The following is a 17,655-nucleotide window of genomic DNA, read 5'->3' on the forward strand; positions in this document are numbered from 1 at the left end:
AGCTGTCACAGCAAACTAATCAAATACACTGGCTTGACACCCTTTCTCAATAAACTCATAAACCAGAGTAGTGAATATAGCTCCATAAATATTTTAGGCATGCAGCTGAAATGTTTAAACATAGAGATAAATCAGGTAACTGAAGATGCTTGTTCATCAGCCCATACTCAAGTTCTAGGAAATACAGTTTGAGTTTGCTAACCTAAATTATACTTGGCCTCCATTTACAGGGGCTGCCATGGGCTCTGAGAATTTAAACATCACACAATGCCAGTATTTCCTCATCTGAGGGTTTCATGTATTACCTCACAGTCACCATTGTTTCCCAAAGTTGCTGACTCCTCATTGCTAATTCTGCTAAATTTTTTTAAAGTGTGAAACTTCTAACTCCAGTCCCTGGTTAAAATTAATAAGTGAAGTGTCTGGGTCACCAACAACTTAAGCTGTGATTAATGATGCCGCTGCAGCTGGTTTGCTTGTTGCTTGACACATCCTTTCCCCCAATGTAGCGAGTTATAATTGTGGAGACCTCAAGGAGAGGATAAACAGCATGTATATAATGGATGCTAGGATTAGCTGGGCAGGGAGTGGGGTGACGTATAATGGAGATTTGCAGTAAAGGAATTCACGACTGAAAAGGTCTGTTGTGCGTTCCCTGGGTCCACTAAAAAAGATATACTTGAAATGGTATGGCTTGTGTTATTTGGGAGCTTGATGAGGGCAATTTATAACAAAGTTAGGCTGAGACGAAGTCCATAAAGAGCACTCTAGAAAGAAGGGAGCTATGTTTTAGAGCACTTACTTTACCTAGCCTTTTCCATACAGTAAGAGCTAAGAGAGACTTTGTCGTTTGGAGATGTGCCCGCAGGCAGCAGGGAGTGTAACGAGAAGGTGAACTGGGGAAAAGTGAAGCATCTGTCCTGTCCTTTACCTAGGTTTGGGGTCACAGCTGGGATTCTCCCCAACAGCTGGCCTGAGTGGGGAAGGACAAAGAAGCAGCCAATGTGTTTGCTCACTTCTGAGATGTTTTGTGTGGACCTTGATGTACCAAATAGCGTGTCACCTCTGCTTTCTGTTAATCGTGGGAATCAAGGGGCTGGGGGAGGGTGTGTACTGGATCTACCTGGTGCACACATACAGCTGTTTGTTTCAACAGTCATGTCTCCCCCTGCTAACATTTCCTTTAAGTGCTTCTGGGTTTTTTAATATTAAATACTAATTTTGCAGGTCTTGTAAAGCAATTGTAGATGTGGTAGCTGCAGGGAAACAATTTCTCTCCATGCTTGATGGTTAAACTTAATAGCTAAAGTTTGCCACTTGTTAAAGTTAGTCAGAAAATGAGAATTGTAGTTTAAGAAGTTAGAGATTTGGGGGCTCTCGTTTCATATTGGAAGAGAATTATAGCTAGTAGCTATCTCGGAAGAAGGTTAAGATTACAATGCCAAGGGCTGGATGAAAGCTGTCTATGCAGCTTTATTTTGCATCTTGCATCTGTGCATTGCAGCCATAGCCTGCAAGCCCTTGGCAGCACTCCAAGGCAATTCATTAGACCCAGAATAAGCTACTGTCCTTTCACGCAGGCACCACAGCCACTTCCTGTAATCACAAATTTATTGAGCTTGTATAACATAGGTGCATCCTTCTTCATTCCCAGGGAAAGGTACAAGGGGAAAAAAAAAGCCACTGCCAGAGCCGCTTTCATTCCTGTCTGCCCTTCAGGGAACAAGGAGGGAATTACCTGTGTGCATGCACTGCATTGTGCACGTAGTGAAAGCCTAGACAAGTGCCTGGCAGGAGGGAGTCTGCATATCGGCTCTGGGGCAGGCTATGCAAGAGGTCCAGTGCTGTGGCAGGGCAGGGAGCAGAGTATGACCTCCCTCCCCTGTTAGTGGAAAGAGGGCAGCTTGCCCTGCTGGCAATGTCATTAATATATTCTAAAAATCTCTATTCACGTAGCCATCTCTGTCTGTTTTGTACTGGACATGTGGGGTTCTGGGAATGTAATAGATTTTTCTCTCCTAGCGAACAGCTGCTGGGTATTTTTTAACAACAATTGTTCGTTGTATGGCTTTAGATCTTACCTGTTTAACAATTTTCAAACTCTGCTATTAGGGCCACACCTGCAGGAAAACAAACACTGCACTTATTGTTGCAGTTTGAATTTTCTTCGTGAAGCTACCTTGAAAACACTCCCACGAGGCAAGGGAGTGTTACCCCTATTTCAAAATCAAGATGATTAATGCTGTGGAGAAATACCCCCAAATTCAAGGGGTCCATATGGGGACTCTGCAGAGCTGACTCTCCAGCCTTATCCAAGTTCTGCATTGCTTTGTGTTCAAAGCCCAACTTCCTTCACTTCTGTCTGCAGAACTGATCCCAGGTGTCAAATTAGACCTGCTGAAAAATGGGGAACATGAGATCGATTGCTTAGGAAAAGTGTGGTTTGAATAATCTGTCCAGCATGACAAAGGAAGCCTTTGGTAGAGGTTGGAGGTTGATCTGTTACTGAGAGAGGTGGGTTTGTTTGTTGAGCAGTTCTTACCATGCAGTTACCCTATCTCTTCTGTCTATTGTTCATAATGTCTTGAACTTCAGGGACTGTTTAGGGAAGATGTTGTCATACAACATCCTTACTTCCTGCACATTTTGTTTAAAAAACTTGGGTGACAGCTAAACATGTGATTAGAGTGGTTTGCTTCTCTGAAAATGGGCAATAAGTGAGCTAAGCCAATATACTGATAGTGCCTAGAAGAGATGCATTCAACTTCTGAAACAACTTGTAGAAATTACTCTTCCTATTGATCTTTGAGGTATAAGGACAGGAAAAACAAGTATTTTGGAAACATTATATCTTAAGCTATAACTGGAGTTTCCTTTAAAAGCACTTCAGCACCTAATAGATCCCTCTGACTTTCTGTGTTGCTGGCCCTTAACAGTCCTCACTTCATATGGAAATTTTTTTGTCCAGGTAGACTAGATCAGGTCAACACTGGCTTGATAAGGCCTGAAAGTTGGGTTGGTTTTTTTCAGGCACTTTGCATCAATTTCAGGAGTAAAGGATGAACTAAGTTACTTGATGGTAATTAATATGAAAGTGCTGGTGTTTTTTAGCACCACCTTTTAATGTTACTCTATCTGTATACAGCTGCAAGAATAAGCTGTACCTGGAGAAGCTTCCGAACACTAGCGTGATAATACCGTTCCACAACGAAGGATGGTCCTCTCTCCTCCGGACAGTGCACAGTGTCCTAAACCGCTCCCCTCCTGAGTTGATAGCAGAGATAGTGCTGGTGGATGACTTCAGTGACAGAGGTATGATCATTTGGATGTTACATCTCCACCTATTTTACCTACCTATGCTTACCTACCTAAGGGATCAATGAACTTGCAAATATGTGTGTAATGACTTGAGGTTTTTTACTTGCCAGCAGCAGAGCTCAGGTGAACCTTGCTCCAGTACATTTGAAAGGCCAAAAGTCTAGCAAAAAATTCATGTTCCATACCCAGTTTGTGCTGGTTTAGCTGCTGATGGCATGGGCTGTCCTGTGTTTTAGACAATGTGAATAAACAGGGAAGCTGGTTTTAATATTCTGCTAAGGGCCTGTGTAGCCCTTAACATTTAACCCCAGGGTTAAATGTTTGACACTTGGAATACCAAAAAAAAAAGGAGAGGGGGAATAGCTCACTCCTCACATTCTGCATTTATATTTTCTAGACACAGAAAATGATAAAAGAAGCCTTGATAAAAGGCTTCCACCTTGGACTGCCTATGATATGGCTTACTTTTCTCCTGAATTTTGTGCTCCTGAAAAGTAAATCTGCGACATCCAAAACTTTGACTGCTCTCGCTTGATGACTTGCTTGCAACTACACTCTTTATTTTGTACTGCATTGCCAGGAGTAGTCATTTGGGATTGGGTTTAAGTGCTACATGCAAAGACCTGTAGTCGCTGGCATAACGCATCACCACAAATGGAACAACACTTGTAATTGCAGCAGCAATGTGTAGATGTAGTTGCTGAATTTACTTGTTCTGTAGCAGAAAGGCAAGGGATCTTTTTCTCTGAACCATTTAAATGCTATGTGATATAAATTAAGCTGAACTTTACGTCTTGTACTTTGCACCCTCGGTACAGTGGAAAAGGCAATCAAGTGAAGGAGGCATGTATGCCTCTATCTTGTACACATTGCATAGCTAGAAAGATCACATGGCAAGTCCTCTGAAGTAGCTGGTGTTCTCCTGTGTTGAAGAGGGTACAATGACTTTAAGGGGTTATGATACGATCTAGCAACTCTATTTAAACAGTCTTAGTAATTTTAACTCTATTTTGCTTTATGAGCTGCAGAGTTCAAGAGTCCTGCCACTGAAATTACTCAACTGGGGGAAGAGAGCTCTCTACACAGATACCAAAGGATACACCTCCAAAATTCTGACACATAGGAAGCTCCTAAAATGAGCTTGGAAACAAGCTCATGAGTATTTACTGTTCTGACCTATACTGACTTTCAAATAAGCACTACCCAACAGCTACAATATTTGTTCTAAAGTATGTCTCTAATTTGTTTGCAAGCAAGGCATGCTGGTTGGAACAAATCAATGTTATATGAAATAAGTATTTCTTTAGAGGATTTCAGACTAAGCTGGGGAGGAAGAAAAAAAAAAAAACCACCACCCTCCCAACAAGGTCTCTTTATTGCTGCTCAGTCTAGAAGCAAATTAGACAAGCTCATGCTGTAACCACAGCTGAATTGTACAAACAAGTTTCTTTTGAGAGAAGTGGAAGTAATGAAATCTGGTTTCCTGTAGATCTATTTTCCTTGTTCTCTACATGTGCCTTTCTGACCAGGCGAAAGAGAGCACTCCTGGCTTTCCCACCCCTGCTTCTTGTCAGTCTGTACACGTGTTGTTTGTCCAGCTCACTCTTGCTTTCTTCTACCTGCCTGTGATAAGATGCAAGCTCTTCTCTGTCAGTCATCCATCTTTCATGCAAAGGTTGCAAGAAGTAGCTGAGATTAATTTGTGTGCAGCCTCTATTTATAGATTAATATTAAAGACACTGCTGTTGGACAGTGAGCTAAACTGTCAAGGGAAGAGAACAACACACAGGCAAAGAGAGTGCTAATAAAGACCTTTTTTTAAAAAAAAAAGTGTTTTCCTCTAGCTCAGTTGATCTATGCATGTTGGGACAATTACTGGTTAGGATGAAACATTTTTCCTTCACTGCTGTCAGTTCTGTATCTGTACTGTGACATTTCCTGCTGGCTGCTGCTCCTTTTCCAGCAGTCAGCGTTCTTCCTTAACCACGCTGGGGTTGGCTTCCATATCCCTCCCTGGGTTTAAATAGATCCTTAGTCTTCAGGAGGCTGTTAAGTCCTAAACACAGATCTTGACTTGAAAGGCTGCTGTTTACAAATTTCTGGTTTTAATTTATCCATTGTATGTATCTTAAAAAAACAAAAAAAAAAAAAACAAAAAAACCCCACTTCAACCCAATACCTGAGAATTGGTAATCTAACACCTCGAACTGAACTGCAGGGAGGAGAGGAGGCTCCAGGAAAACTTTTACTCCACATGTTATATGTTTGGTACATTCTTGGATTTGGACTGTTAGGCCACTGCTCTGGTTATCTGTTTCTCATTGTTAAATTGGGCAGGTGGTAAAAACCCTGTGTCCGAGCTGATGTTCATCACCCCTGTGCCACAGAACTGCTGAGCAGTAAAAAGAATGAGGAGAGAGTTCTTGATTTTCTTTGAAAAATCATAAATGATTAGTCTTCTGCATTGTCTGCAAGGTGGGATGTTGTGCTTCTGTTTCAAATGCTAGTCCCACAAATTTGTAACAGCATCTTTCTTCTAAAATTATAGAATCATTGTTGGACATAGTGATAGTAGAGGCCACATCTGAGATCAGAGAGGCATAGTATGAACAGTAAATGTCAGCTTCTTCCCCAAAGAGATCAGTAAATAGTCATCATAAACTCCAGTGAAAAGCAAAAGATGAAAAGGATAATCGCTCAATAAAAATCTATTAATTTTTTTTATCGAGAGGTTACTCTGACAAGATAAAATATTGGATATACTCTGCTTTACTTCATGATGGCCTTTCACTTGAGGGTTGTCTAAACAGACCTCTAGCACTTTCATAACTCTTTAAAAAGACTAACCTTCAAGAACTTGGCTTTCCTGGTAAGGAGACCATATCCCTCGTGCTAGCATTTCTTGTATACTGATCTGTGTTGGAGTTAAACATCCTGGGCTTTGCCGAGCTGCCCTTGAGGTTCTGTCAGCAATACTCTTTTTTTCAGCTATTGCACTGGTTTCTGTAGGCGATGGTGTTAGTGCCAATCCATCAGCCTCTTTGATATGTGTGTATCATACATTTTTGCTTCACATGAAGTAAAGAGGACTTTGCTAATAATAGAAATAGTAAGTATGGAAACCTGGCTGTTGCACACATCAGTGTTTTTCCTGACAGATGTTACTTTCATATGTTTTTCATCTGTTTTGAAGCTTGGGAGTAAGGAATTTTTTGGTGTGACTACAAAGGGGGTTGAGAAGTTGGCTAACAAAGTGATAGGAGAGTGAAGACAGATTTCTGGGTTAGTTGGTAGCTGCTGTGGTCTGCAGCATACCTGAGAGGCAGCTGTGTTGCTTTGCATTATTGGAGCTCTTGGACAGACGACTCATCATCTGGAAGTGTCAACAGCCGTTTGTTTCTTAATTTGTTTGAGAGAGACAATTCTGTGACCTTTAGCAATAAACATTTTTCAACCAAAAAAGGCTGTCCTGATGACAGCAAATCTTAACAGTGAGCAGCAAAAGCTTTACAAGTTGTATTTCTGAAATGTTTCCTTTGCTTTGTATGTGAAAAATTGAAATGTGCTGGAACAACTTGCTGGCTGGAATTTTGTTTTTTGCATGCTTGTAGTATAATGCAAATGATCAAAATCTAGCCTTCAAACAAATTTAGCGGTGGATTCCACATCGGCCAAAGTGCTGTGGGAAAGGCTACCTGTGTCGGTAGGATCAGTCTAATGCAGTACAGTGGTAGCATCCAGTTTGCCTTGAGCTGTGGTCCATGTCACCTCCAGCAGCTGTCTTTTCTACACTTGAATCTTTCTTTGTGGGGGATTCCCTTGTTAGGTTGAGTTAGCTTAAAAAAAGCTGCTTTCCAGCATGTGCCGTTGGTCGCAACAGAGTAAATATTGTAGGGCTATTGTCTGCTTTCTCTAATAGTCCCTAGCATCAGTGTCACTTTCCCAGTAAGACTATGATAGCTGATGCTTTTTTTCCTCACAAACTTAGTTGGGATGTCTGTGATATAGGGACTTTATTCTCCTGATCATAAGCATTTCAAAACAACTGTAGGGATTTAATGTGCAGAAGAATATAGGTTATACTGAAGAGGGAGGCACCCATTCAGCACACTTGGAGAATAAGAATTAACCTGCCTGGTGTTGTCTGCCTCTTCCTGCATGCAACTGAGAACTGCTGAAGACCCACAGACTGACCTCCTTGGATTAACTGCAGCTATTTCAGGGTGGTCCAAAATAATGCCTACCCTTCTGGATAAGTGGAAATCAGAATGCAATACACGTGAATTACGACTTTAGAATTCCTGATCATAAAAACGCTTAGCTGTGGCAGTCCTGTGTGGATTTGTGGTTTCACTTTTAATTTCTATAGCTATTCTTTAGTTCTGATCTCAGTTAAATTAAGCCTTTTCATATGCTGTCTTGCAGGGTGCTAATTATATCCCTCTGAGCCTGTTGTTACTAGAATGGCCCTAAGTAAACTAAAATGCTTTTTTCATGTATATCAGTTTTCTCCTGGGGACTGTCAGATGTGGAATTTGTTTGCTTTTTGATTATTTAATTACAATGCTGCTGAGTGGTAAGTGGGTTCCATGATACAGAAATGAGAGGAGGGGAAGAGAAGTTGAAATGCAGGTCAGTTTGTAACACTGCAGGTTTTGTATTGGCTCTGATGGCATTTTATTATTTATAGCAGGCAACGAATAACAGACAGGCAGCTCGTGATTCTTCAGGGTCTGCTTCAGTCCCTAGACCTACAATCTGAATCTGGCTATGGTGAGAAATTTAGCTGTTCATCTATTGTCTGCCTTGTACAAAAGGAATTGTTGTTCTCCATCTAATTCTTATAGCTGGTGGACACCTCTGCTGTATAAGCCATCTCTAAGTTTGCATGAACAAACATAAAGCTGTCCTCTGTCTCTTGCAAAATAAATGAACAGCCTTAAGCTGAAGGAACAGAGGGCAGAGGATGGCACATCTTCTCTTTGCAGGACGCTTGTCTAAATGTTCTTTGCTTTTCACCTGATACATCTTTAGTAGCTCTGTACTTCATGTTCCACTGCTGTATGTAATACTACTGTGTGAAAGGCCGAAGTCAAACTCTCCTCTCTTCTGTCTGTTACGGAGAAGAGATCTCTTTCAAAGAATCATTTACCTTGAAAAAGACCTTTAAGATCATCAAGTCCAGCTGTAAACCTAACACTGCTAAGCCCACCACTAAACCATGTGCCTCATCCACACATCTTTTAAAAGCCTCCAGTGATGGTGACTCAACCACCTCCCTGGGCAGCCTGCTCCAATGCCTGACAACCCTTTCAGTGAAGAAGTTTTTCCTAATAATCCAATCCAAACCTCCCCTGGTGCAACTTGAGGCCATTTCCTCTTGTCCTATCACTTGTCACTTGGGAGAAGAGACCAACACCCACCTCTCTGCAACCCCCTTTCAGGTAGTTGTAGAGAGCGATGAGGTCTCCCCTCAGCCTCCTCTTCTCCAGACTGAACAACCCCAGTTCCCTCAGCCGCTCCTCATCAGACTTGTGCTCCAGACCCCTCACCAGCTTTGTCGCCCTTCTCTGGACACGCTCCAGCATCTCAGTGTCCTTCTTGTAGTGAGGCTGGACTGGAACACATACAGAATCACAAATAGTTGAGGTTGGAAAGGATGTCTAGAGATCATCTAGCCCAACCCCTCTGCTCAGCTACAGCAGGTTTCTTGAGATCTTATTCACTCAAGTTTTGAAAATCTCCAAGGATGGGACTCCATAATGTCTCTGGGGAACCTGTTTTGCTGTTCAGTCACTCTTACAGTGACTTAGTTTTGAAAAAAAAAAAAAAAATCTTATGTTTAAGTAGTATTTCATGTACTTCAAGCTGTGCCCAAGGAATCCCAGGTCCTCTTCTGCAAAGCTCCTTTCCAGCTGCTGGGTCCCCAGTCAGTACAGGTGCATGGGGTTACTCCTCCCCAGCTGCAGGAATATGCATTTCCCTTTGTTAAACTTCATGAGGAGGTTCGTTTCCCTTGCCTGTCAAAGTCCCTCTGAGTGGCATGTCAGCCATGCCTCCCAGGCTTGTATCATCTGCAAACCCTCAAATGGTGCTCTCAGTCCCATCACCCGGGTCTTGAATAAAGATGTGCAATGGTATTAGCCCTGATATTGGCCCCTGGGGTGCACAGCTAGTGACGGTCCAGGCCTCCAGCTCAGCTTTGTGCTGCTGATTACAACCCTTAGAGCTCAGCTAGTTTTCTGTCCACCTCACTATCTGCTTATCTAGCCCAGATTTCATCAGTTTGTCCACAAGGGTTTTATGGGGAGGCAGTGTTGAAAGTCAAGATACATTTGGATTCCCTCATTCCTACCTACAAAAGGTATCAGAAGGGTGGCCCTAATAAAATGGGCTGCACAAGCATCCTGTATGCCCCGATGCCCTAGTTCCCTTGTTGAGTCACCAAAAAGTATAACTATCTAGGGAACACTAATACTTCTAAAACTTAAACTAATTGTTTGCATTTGTGTGTTTATCTGGAACAAATGGACATCATGTATTTTTCAGCCTTTCCTTTAATGTAAAACCTGGTAGGGTTTTTACCTTTTCACCCTTTGCAGCAATCGAAAATTTTAAATTATTCAAGACATTGTAAACTTACTGTGTGCTAGAAGGCTGTGACTTAATTGCTGAACGTCATTTAAAAGAAACATCTTGCCACGTACTTGGGGCTAGCTATGTGCGGAGAGGAAAATGTACATGCCACACAGGTGATTCGGAAGTACTTAGGGTATATCTTATTTTATGGCCTAGCTTGACAGAAATCGGTGATTGTGGTTAAGTGCTTAAATTTCATATAAAAGTCACATTTCAGCGCTCAGTTATTTGCATATTGACTGACAGCCTGTTCTTACACATTTTTAAGACTACTTTTGTATAAATGACAGTGTTTTAGAACAAGTGTTGTCCCATGTTGAAGAATGAGAACCGCATCATCAGTCATCTCTAAAGCACACATTATATGCAAAGCGCTATGTTGATACAGTAATAAAGTTGAACGTGGCAGCACTGAAAATACTGCAGTCTCCAAACATCAGGATTGTTCTGGAAGTGTTAACCCAGCTGGGCTGTCTGCTTTACAGTATTGTATGTCTGTATGGTGGCAATACATGAAAACTGAACATCCTTCTTACAGTAACCAGTCAAAATCTGCACCTGTGACTGGGAGGCAGTAATAGTTTCAGCTGAAGTACTTGAATATATTCAACCCAATATGCCGATGACATTTGCAAAGTCAGCCTTCTGGCTTTTAGATTAAACACAATATATTTTAGGGTGTGGTTATCCAAGCGGCATGCATACTTGGCTACATTTGATTTCAAGGAGAAAACTTTGTTATAAGCAAGGTGTATGGGATCTCTTTTTCCCTTGGGGGGTCGTTAGGGAGGTTCCAGATTTCAGCTTCATCTTTCTTCCAACTACCCTGTTTCCTTGAGCCTTATTTTAATTCATGAAAATTATATCTATTTAGGAGTCCTGAAAATATTTACTTGTTCAACCATTTTTAATTTTTCTTATTCTTTCCTCGCTTTTACTCACTTTTTTCTTAGTTGTGTGTTTTCAGCAGGACTTTGTGCAATAAGAATTAGAGCTGCTCTTTGACGTTTGGGAGACAGCAGAGCATTATGAGCCCAGACTCTAGCATGTGGCCACTGCTCATCTTTAAATGACAGCAAGAGGCTTTTAGGCCTTTTAATAAAGGAGTCCAAGGAGTGTTTTCTCCAAGCAGTGTTATCTTAGCCCTTAGTTTTAACCAACTTCTTCCCCTTCGTTTGCCCTCTCCCCTCATGTAGGGCCGGTCAGCTTCCTTTGCTTTGCACCGTTGTGCTCTCTCCACCCTGTAGCTTGCTTGAATGCAGGGGGGTGTCTCAGAGCCCATCCGTTCCGAGTGTCAGAGGGAGCCACAGCCAAATCCCCTTTTTCCCCTTTAAAGATAAATCCCCATGACTTTTTAAGTCTCTCTTTATATTGCAGTACAAGTAATTCTGGAGGTAGCCATATGGGATAATCTGAATGGAAAAAAAAAATGTGGGTAAGGCTACTTGGCTGAACCATGTGCAGCATAATTTGGTCTGAAGGGCAGAAGTCACTAAGTAGTGTACTGAAGGGAGAAGGCAAAGGGTGATTAATGTGTCATTTGGTGCAGCATCAGGTATGTAGCAAATACAACTCTGTTCTATTAACCACATCTGCCAGGCTCTAATTGAAAGAAATCATGTTCTTAGTATCTGAAATAGAATTCAAGTATTAAACCCTTTTCTTTTTCATCTTTAAATGGAACAGTAAAGGATTTATGCAGCTAAAGAGATTATCTTTTCATCTTTAGACACATGCATTGTAAAAGTCTCCCCCCCCCCCCCCCCCCCCAAATACCCTAAAGTGCATCTGGTTAGTACATCTCTGAATATGGAGTGACTGTGCTTAGGACAAAGCGGTGACAATCTTTCTTACTGAATTTTGAATGTGATTTTTTTAAAGCTTTTTACCTTAATATATTAAAAAAAAAGAAAAGCCAAGCTTTTCTTAAGAAACTATGCTTTTCCACAACCTTTTCTTAAATGTTGCATTCAAGGTCTCCTGTAGCTATTGTCTCAAACAACTGAGAAAAAGATTATTTTTGTAAATTAAGAAATAGAATAAATAGGTGTTTTTTCCTTGCTGTTAGAATCCATTGCAGACCATCTCAGGTCTGTTTAGACTTTCATAAATAAAGGCTTTGAAGTAAGTTGTCAGTGAGATCTCCCCTTGGGTAAGTGGGAGAAGGTTGTTTCTTCGAGGTGGAGAGACTGGGAAGTCTGAGAAAACAAGTGTACGTTTTACTTTCTTTAGAATGAAATTCTCTGCCATGAAACATACCCATTTTGATGTTTGTATCTCATTAAATCTCAGGCTCAGTTTGTGGGCCTGGTCATTTGTCTTGTGGTTTAACACTACCAAGTGCATAAAGTCACAGTGAGTGGTTCTCAGGCTACAGACAAGTTCTAAGAATTTCACTATTAAAATGCTCCTGATGGAAACCAATAGTGATGTCATTTTTCCATGTAGAAAGTGACTTGGCTTTGGTGAGTATCACTGATACTGCTAGTGGCACAAGTATTACAAAGTGAAATAGGCTTCCAAGTCATTTAAGTGGTTGTGACCCACAGACTAGATGTGATGTTTGTTACCCAAACTCCAGTGTGACTTACAGGTAGCACAGCAGAGCATTTGTAGTGGTGTAGGAGTGAATTTGTGAACTGACCAATACTCTGTTTGGTAGTGAGCACCAAATGGAGTGCAGCAATAAAATAAAACCTGATGCAGATGTCCAATTTTAGTTTTTGAAAAGAGAGTAATTTGTTATTCTCCATTTCTGTCTGAGGCTTGTGGACATGGGGTACTTCAGATAACCGTTAGTGACAGACCTTGCTTTGGATCAATTCATACTGACATGTGGATGGGATTCACTTTGTTTTCCTTTTTTTAGTGTTCATTTTTAATGTATCTTTAAACACCACTTCTGTACTTGTGTATATCCTTCATAAAGGGATATCTAAAACCTGCATTGTTCATTAGGCAATGGCTGGAGAGTATTAAAAATATATTCTCTAGTGTTTTAAGGGACCTGAGGGCCCATTGTAGTTGTTTACTTCAGCTTTTTTTTGTGACAGCCTAAATTAACTAACCAGTTTACTTTTCATCATCTTGTATTTATTACTTTAAGAGCAGTTGCTACGGCTGAAGGATTCTTCTAGAAAGGAGATGAGGTGGCTTAAAAAGGTCCAGTTACTATGACCTCTTTTGAAGCTAATTATTGTGTAGTGAAGGATGTCTGGCAAACTAAAGTTTAAAAAAAAAAATAAAAATTGAGGAGCAGAGCTTCCATTACAGCTCATTAAATGAATCTAGCTGTGTTGCTTGCTACTAAGAAACCCTATGCATGTAGCTTCTATTAGTGGAAGTTCGCAGGAAAACAGCTTTAATTTTATTCTCCTCACCTTGAGGTACATGTCCTCATCTGCTAGCAGTCAAAAATCTAGATATCTGCCAGCTGCAGTGCAAATCAGCATTTTAATGCTTTACAGCTGCTTCTCTGTAGAAGTTAATTAGAAATGTGATTCAAACACTCTCTGCCAGTACTCATATATGATGTCTATTATTGGTAATCATAGTTTCTGCTATTTAACTATGCATTTTGGGTGGTATTGACAAAGCAGCTGTTCCTACATAGGGACTTTGATAAAGGTGGAAATTTCTTCACTTTGAGAAAACTGGAAGGTAATGCTGCCACAATTTAAAACTAAAAGCAGATAATCTAAACCACATTCCTTTTCTATATAGTTTTAATTGCAGTGATATTTTCTTAGTAAAGAAATGCCACACTCACTCTCTCAATATAGCATCTATTCATAAATGTCATGAGGACCTCTGTTGCCTATTACCCATAAGCTAAGTATGCATTGAAGTCTCCACTGGAACATGGAGGTTTACCATGCTGAACAGTGGAAGCCAAGGCTTAAGACTTAAAAGCGAGGTACCTTCAGCTATCGGTACTACCCTCTCCCCTCTGTCATCCAGCTAAAATGAATGCGTCAGGTGGCAACAGTATTGTCCATGAGATGTTTTAGTTTTGGTATTAGCACAGCTGTGAACAGTCCTGGATTTGTGCTTCAGGATTCAATAAATTTATTGACCTTTTGGGCAGATGTCAGTAACTTACTGTAATAGTTGTATTTCTTGCCAATAAAGTAAGAGCATTGGGAGAACTGATGGCGAAGAGGTCTAGAAGAAAACAGTAAAGTGTGAGTTTGTAAAATACACTTCTGACATGACAGAGTTTGTTACTACAAGTCACATGTGTCTGTATTTTTCCTGCAGCTGTATTGGTGATTTTTTTGTTTGCCAAATACTTTGTTTTCTGTTCTCTGACATACAGACTATAAGACAAACATGTTTTTGCTTTGTCATTCGTGGTTATTAATGTATGAGCGTTATTGCAGGAATGAAGGATTATCATTAGTTTTCCTATATTTCGTTTGGCTGCAACCCCAAAGCAAAAATTTTATAGGTCGGTGCTATCAATTTTAGGCTTCACAGTTATTCTTCCTCACTTAGACACTTGAGATCAAAGCCTTTGGACTCCAAAGGGATGCATTCCTACCAAATCAAAGCAACTTTCAAGTGGGTTACATGTTGGACCTAATGGCATATTCTCTAACAAGACAAAAGTCTGGAGTAGAATTTTCTGTTAATTCTTGTGCTTTTTCTAGAATCTTCCCTTTTTTGTTGTTTTGCACAGAGCAAATACTTTCAGGCCAAGAAGTTCTTTGTACATGAATACTGCTGATAAAGGCAAAGCTGAATCTCTGAGGACTGGTTTGTTTTGGGTTGTGGGGGTTTTTTTGCCTTTTTTTCCCCAGCAAAACTCAGTGACTTTTAAGGCTTTAATCTCACAGCTTTGATACGTTCCAAAACATTTCAGCATGAAATGTCTTAACACCTCATCTGCCTGCATCTCTCCAACTGGTGGCAGGTTTTGTTCTTGCTGTCGGTCGTAGGCTTTAGGTTCATGTTGTGATATCCTATCCAGTACATCGCTATCAACAGTGAATGTATTCCGACGTGCTCACCGGGTGTATATCAGCTAACCCCTCTAGCACAGCAGTTTGTTCTGACTCAAACCCTGTGCACCCGCTCTGTTCTGAAGCCTGTGGGTTGCAGAAGAGTCATGTTTAATTGGGTTTGTTCTGTCCTGTGAGCAAAGTTGTGAAATGCTTTTGCACCCTTGCTTGTCTCTCCAGTGCTCAGAAAGCAGTTGATGATGTAGATTAAAGGCAGTTAAAGACCAATCTGGTCTCTCACAATTTTTAACTCTACTACAGAAAGTGGAGTATAAATTTGCAGGCTCCTGAACCAGTGTGTGGTCTGTATATTAGCCTTGGACTGCTGGAAGTGGTGATGCCATTGGTATGGTGGCTTGGTTCAGTGTTTTCACCTGCCCATACAATGTGTATCAATTTAGTAGAAGTGTGTTAGCATTGAGCAGGAGTGCAGACATTCCCTTGGTTAAACAATTTGATAATCAAAACCACTCACTTGGCCTTAAGGTGAGGGCACAGATTCTCTGGGTTGAAGGCAGTACTTGGGGCAGTAATGCCCTTCCTGCTAGTCACCATGGCTACATCAAATTTGGGCTGAATATTAAGTGTGCTGCAAGGAGTTAACTCCTGTTTCAGCTGCTGCAAAGGCTACATAGGCCAAAAACTGCAGCTATCTAGTTTGTATGTCAGCAAAACAGTCTCTCTGTTAAAAGCAATCAACAAGGAAATGACTGAGTCACAAAATCACCTCTTTAGATCAAATGTAGTCAACAGAAGAAGAAAAAACCCAAGTGGGTGCTTTAATCTTGATACATATTTAATGAAATGGGAAGGGAGAAGAGTAAACTAATGAGAATGACTGTTCCCCCTGGGAAAGATGGGTTATGGCACAGGGGGAAAAAATCTGTATTGTGGGTTGACCAGGGAGTCAGTACGCAAGACTTCAGAACTGATGCACACACCACAGGTTGGCTTCACTGCTCCTAATGAACAAAAGGTGCTTAAACCTTACAGCATGAAGGAAGGATGAGTAAATGAATTTTTCTGGATTCCCTCAGGAAGAAACGGTTGGAATAGACTTCCTTTACAAATGAAACTTTCCTGAGAGATTAAGAGGTGATGCTATAGCTAAGATGATTATTCCCTGTGTATTTCCCTGCTTGGAAATGCAGCCTACTAAACTTTCCCTAGGGTCTGGGTGTATTTATATGCTAATGCCAGTAAATGTGAATTTTCTCATTTTAAGATTACACCTTTTGTTTCTGCGTTCAGTACTAGTATCTCCTGAAGCCATAACTGAGCAGGGTTTGGATGTCTGCTGTAGGGTGGAGGAAGCTATGAGAAAGTTCCCTTTGCAACTTCGGGAAGTAATTGATGATACAGGCAAGAGAGCGGAAGTTTATGCACTTGAGTTTATCGAAGCACACAGCACATGCTTGCACAAGTGGTTTTTGACCCAGCAACTTGCAGTCTGGCTTATTTCTTAGGTCCCACGCTTCCACTTTTGTGCATTTTATTGTACCTAAAATGCAAGCTTGGTTTTAAAACATTTAGAAAGAGAACAAAGTCAGTATGATTTCCAGAAACCCAATTCTTTTAATCTTTGTTACAGTCTAAACAGTGATGACTGCTATATTAGCAAGTGAGGTGGTACACTCTCAGCTATTGTCCCCTGCACAGAAACCCTTTTTTTCCCCTAGTTTTCATTTGTAAAGATGTGCTGAGACCCAACACTGATGCAGAATGGGCAGTGGAAACTAGGCCCCCTCCCCATTAAGAGTCTACCACAGAACTGTAATCGGTGAAGCAACTGATACTAATTTTCTCCCTTCCCAGGCCTTTTCTTCTTTGTTTTGTAAGAAGATTCAGCTTGGAAGGCTGTGATCAGCTTCATCAAGTTGCTGTTATTGGGACTGGTGTTCATAGTACAATTTATTAAATCAGTTTATTATCCTCCCAACCAACTTCAGTGATCAGAGGGTGAAAACATTGAAAGAAAATTAAAACTAGTGTAAGTGCTGCCTGTTTGGATAACAGCACGTTTTGCTATTCAAAAGGATTACTCATCTACACCAAAACAGGGAGAGAAGTTAATTTCAATGATGTAGAGCTTTCTATTTCAGGGAGGCCTGGCTTGCACATTGTGATAGATTCAGGAAAAGCATAATTCATTCTTAAATTGTTAAACAGCACATTAGGGCCAAGTATCTAAGTAAAGATGAATGGATTCATCTGTAATCTTAAACAGGCATGTCCGCGTGTGGGAGGGTAGGGACAGGAGGCTGGAATAACCTGTAAACAAATGCCAGAAGAACAGTTGCCCTTCAGGTTTTGGTGTTTGGAACCTAGCCAAAATAACCTGCAGGGAAGGGAAACTGGCTCTGTCTGCTTAAAAGGGAATTCTGCAGACCCTCCGGTTCTTTCCTCCTGTGCCCTTCAGCAGGAGAGGGCAAGTTCCCTGAATTTTCAAGAGTGTAGTGGTTCTCCCGTCTTCATAGTATCTTCAACCTTCTGTGTGTAAACTGAAGCAAAGCACCTTGGCAGGAGGCAGGATACTGTAGGGCAGAAGGAACTGCTGTTTCACCGGTGGCATCTGAGTAACGCGGGATGGTGTCTGGGAATATTTCTGACTTCTGCGGTGCTGCTCATTCTGGATTGGGTTGATGGTTCTCAGACAAGCAAAGACACTAGAGTTGCAGATGTGCTGTACAGTGTA

The 17,655-nt window shown here is 41.1% G+C and overlaps 1 protein-coding gene across 2 annotated transcripts in view; it reads left to right on the forward strand.

Annotated features, from left to right (window-relative positions):
* Positions 1–17,655, forward strand: part of GALNT10 (polypeptide N-acetylgalactosaminyltransferase 10) — an 87,945-nt gene that overhangs the window by 46,826 nt on the left and 23,464 nt on the right. For both annotated transcript variants that reach the window (XM_059825358.1, XM_059825359.1), the window contains one exon: positions 3,146–3,312. In XM_059825358.1, the coding sequence (XP_059681341.1) occupies positions 3,146–3,312 (167 nt within the window). The remainder of the gene's footprint in view (positions 1–3,145; positions 3,313–17,655) is intronic.

The sequence above is a fragment of the Gavia stellata genome, chromosome 16 (assembly GCF_030936135.1).
Source record: "Gavia stellata isolate bGavSte3 chromosome 16, bGavSte3.hap2, whole genome shotgun sequence".
Lineage (NCBI taxonomy): Eukaryota > Metazoa > Chordata > Aves > Gaviiformes > Gaviidae > Gavia > Gavia stellata.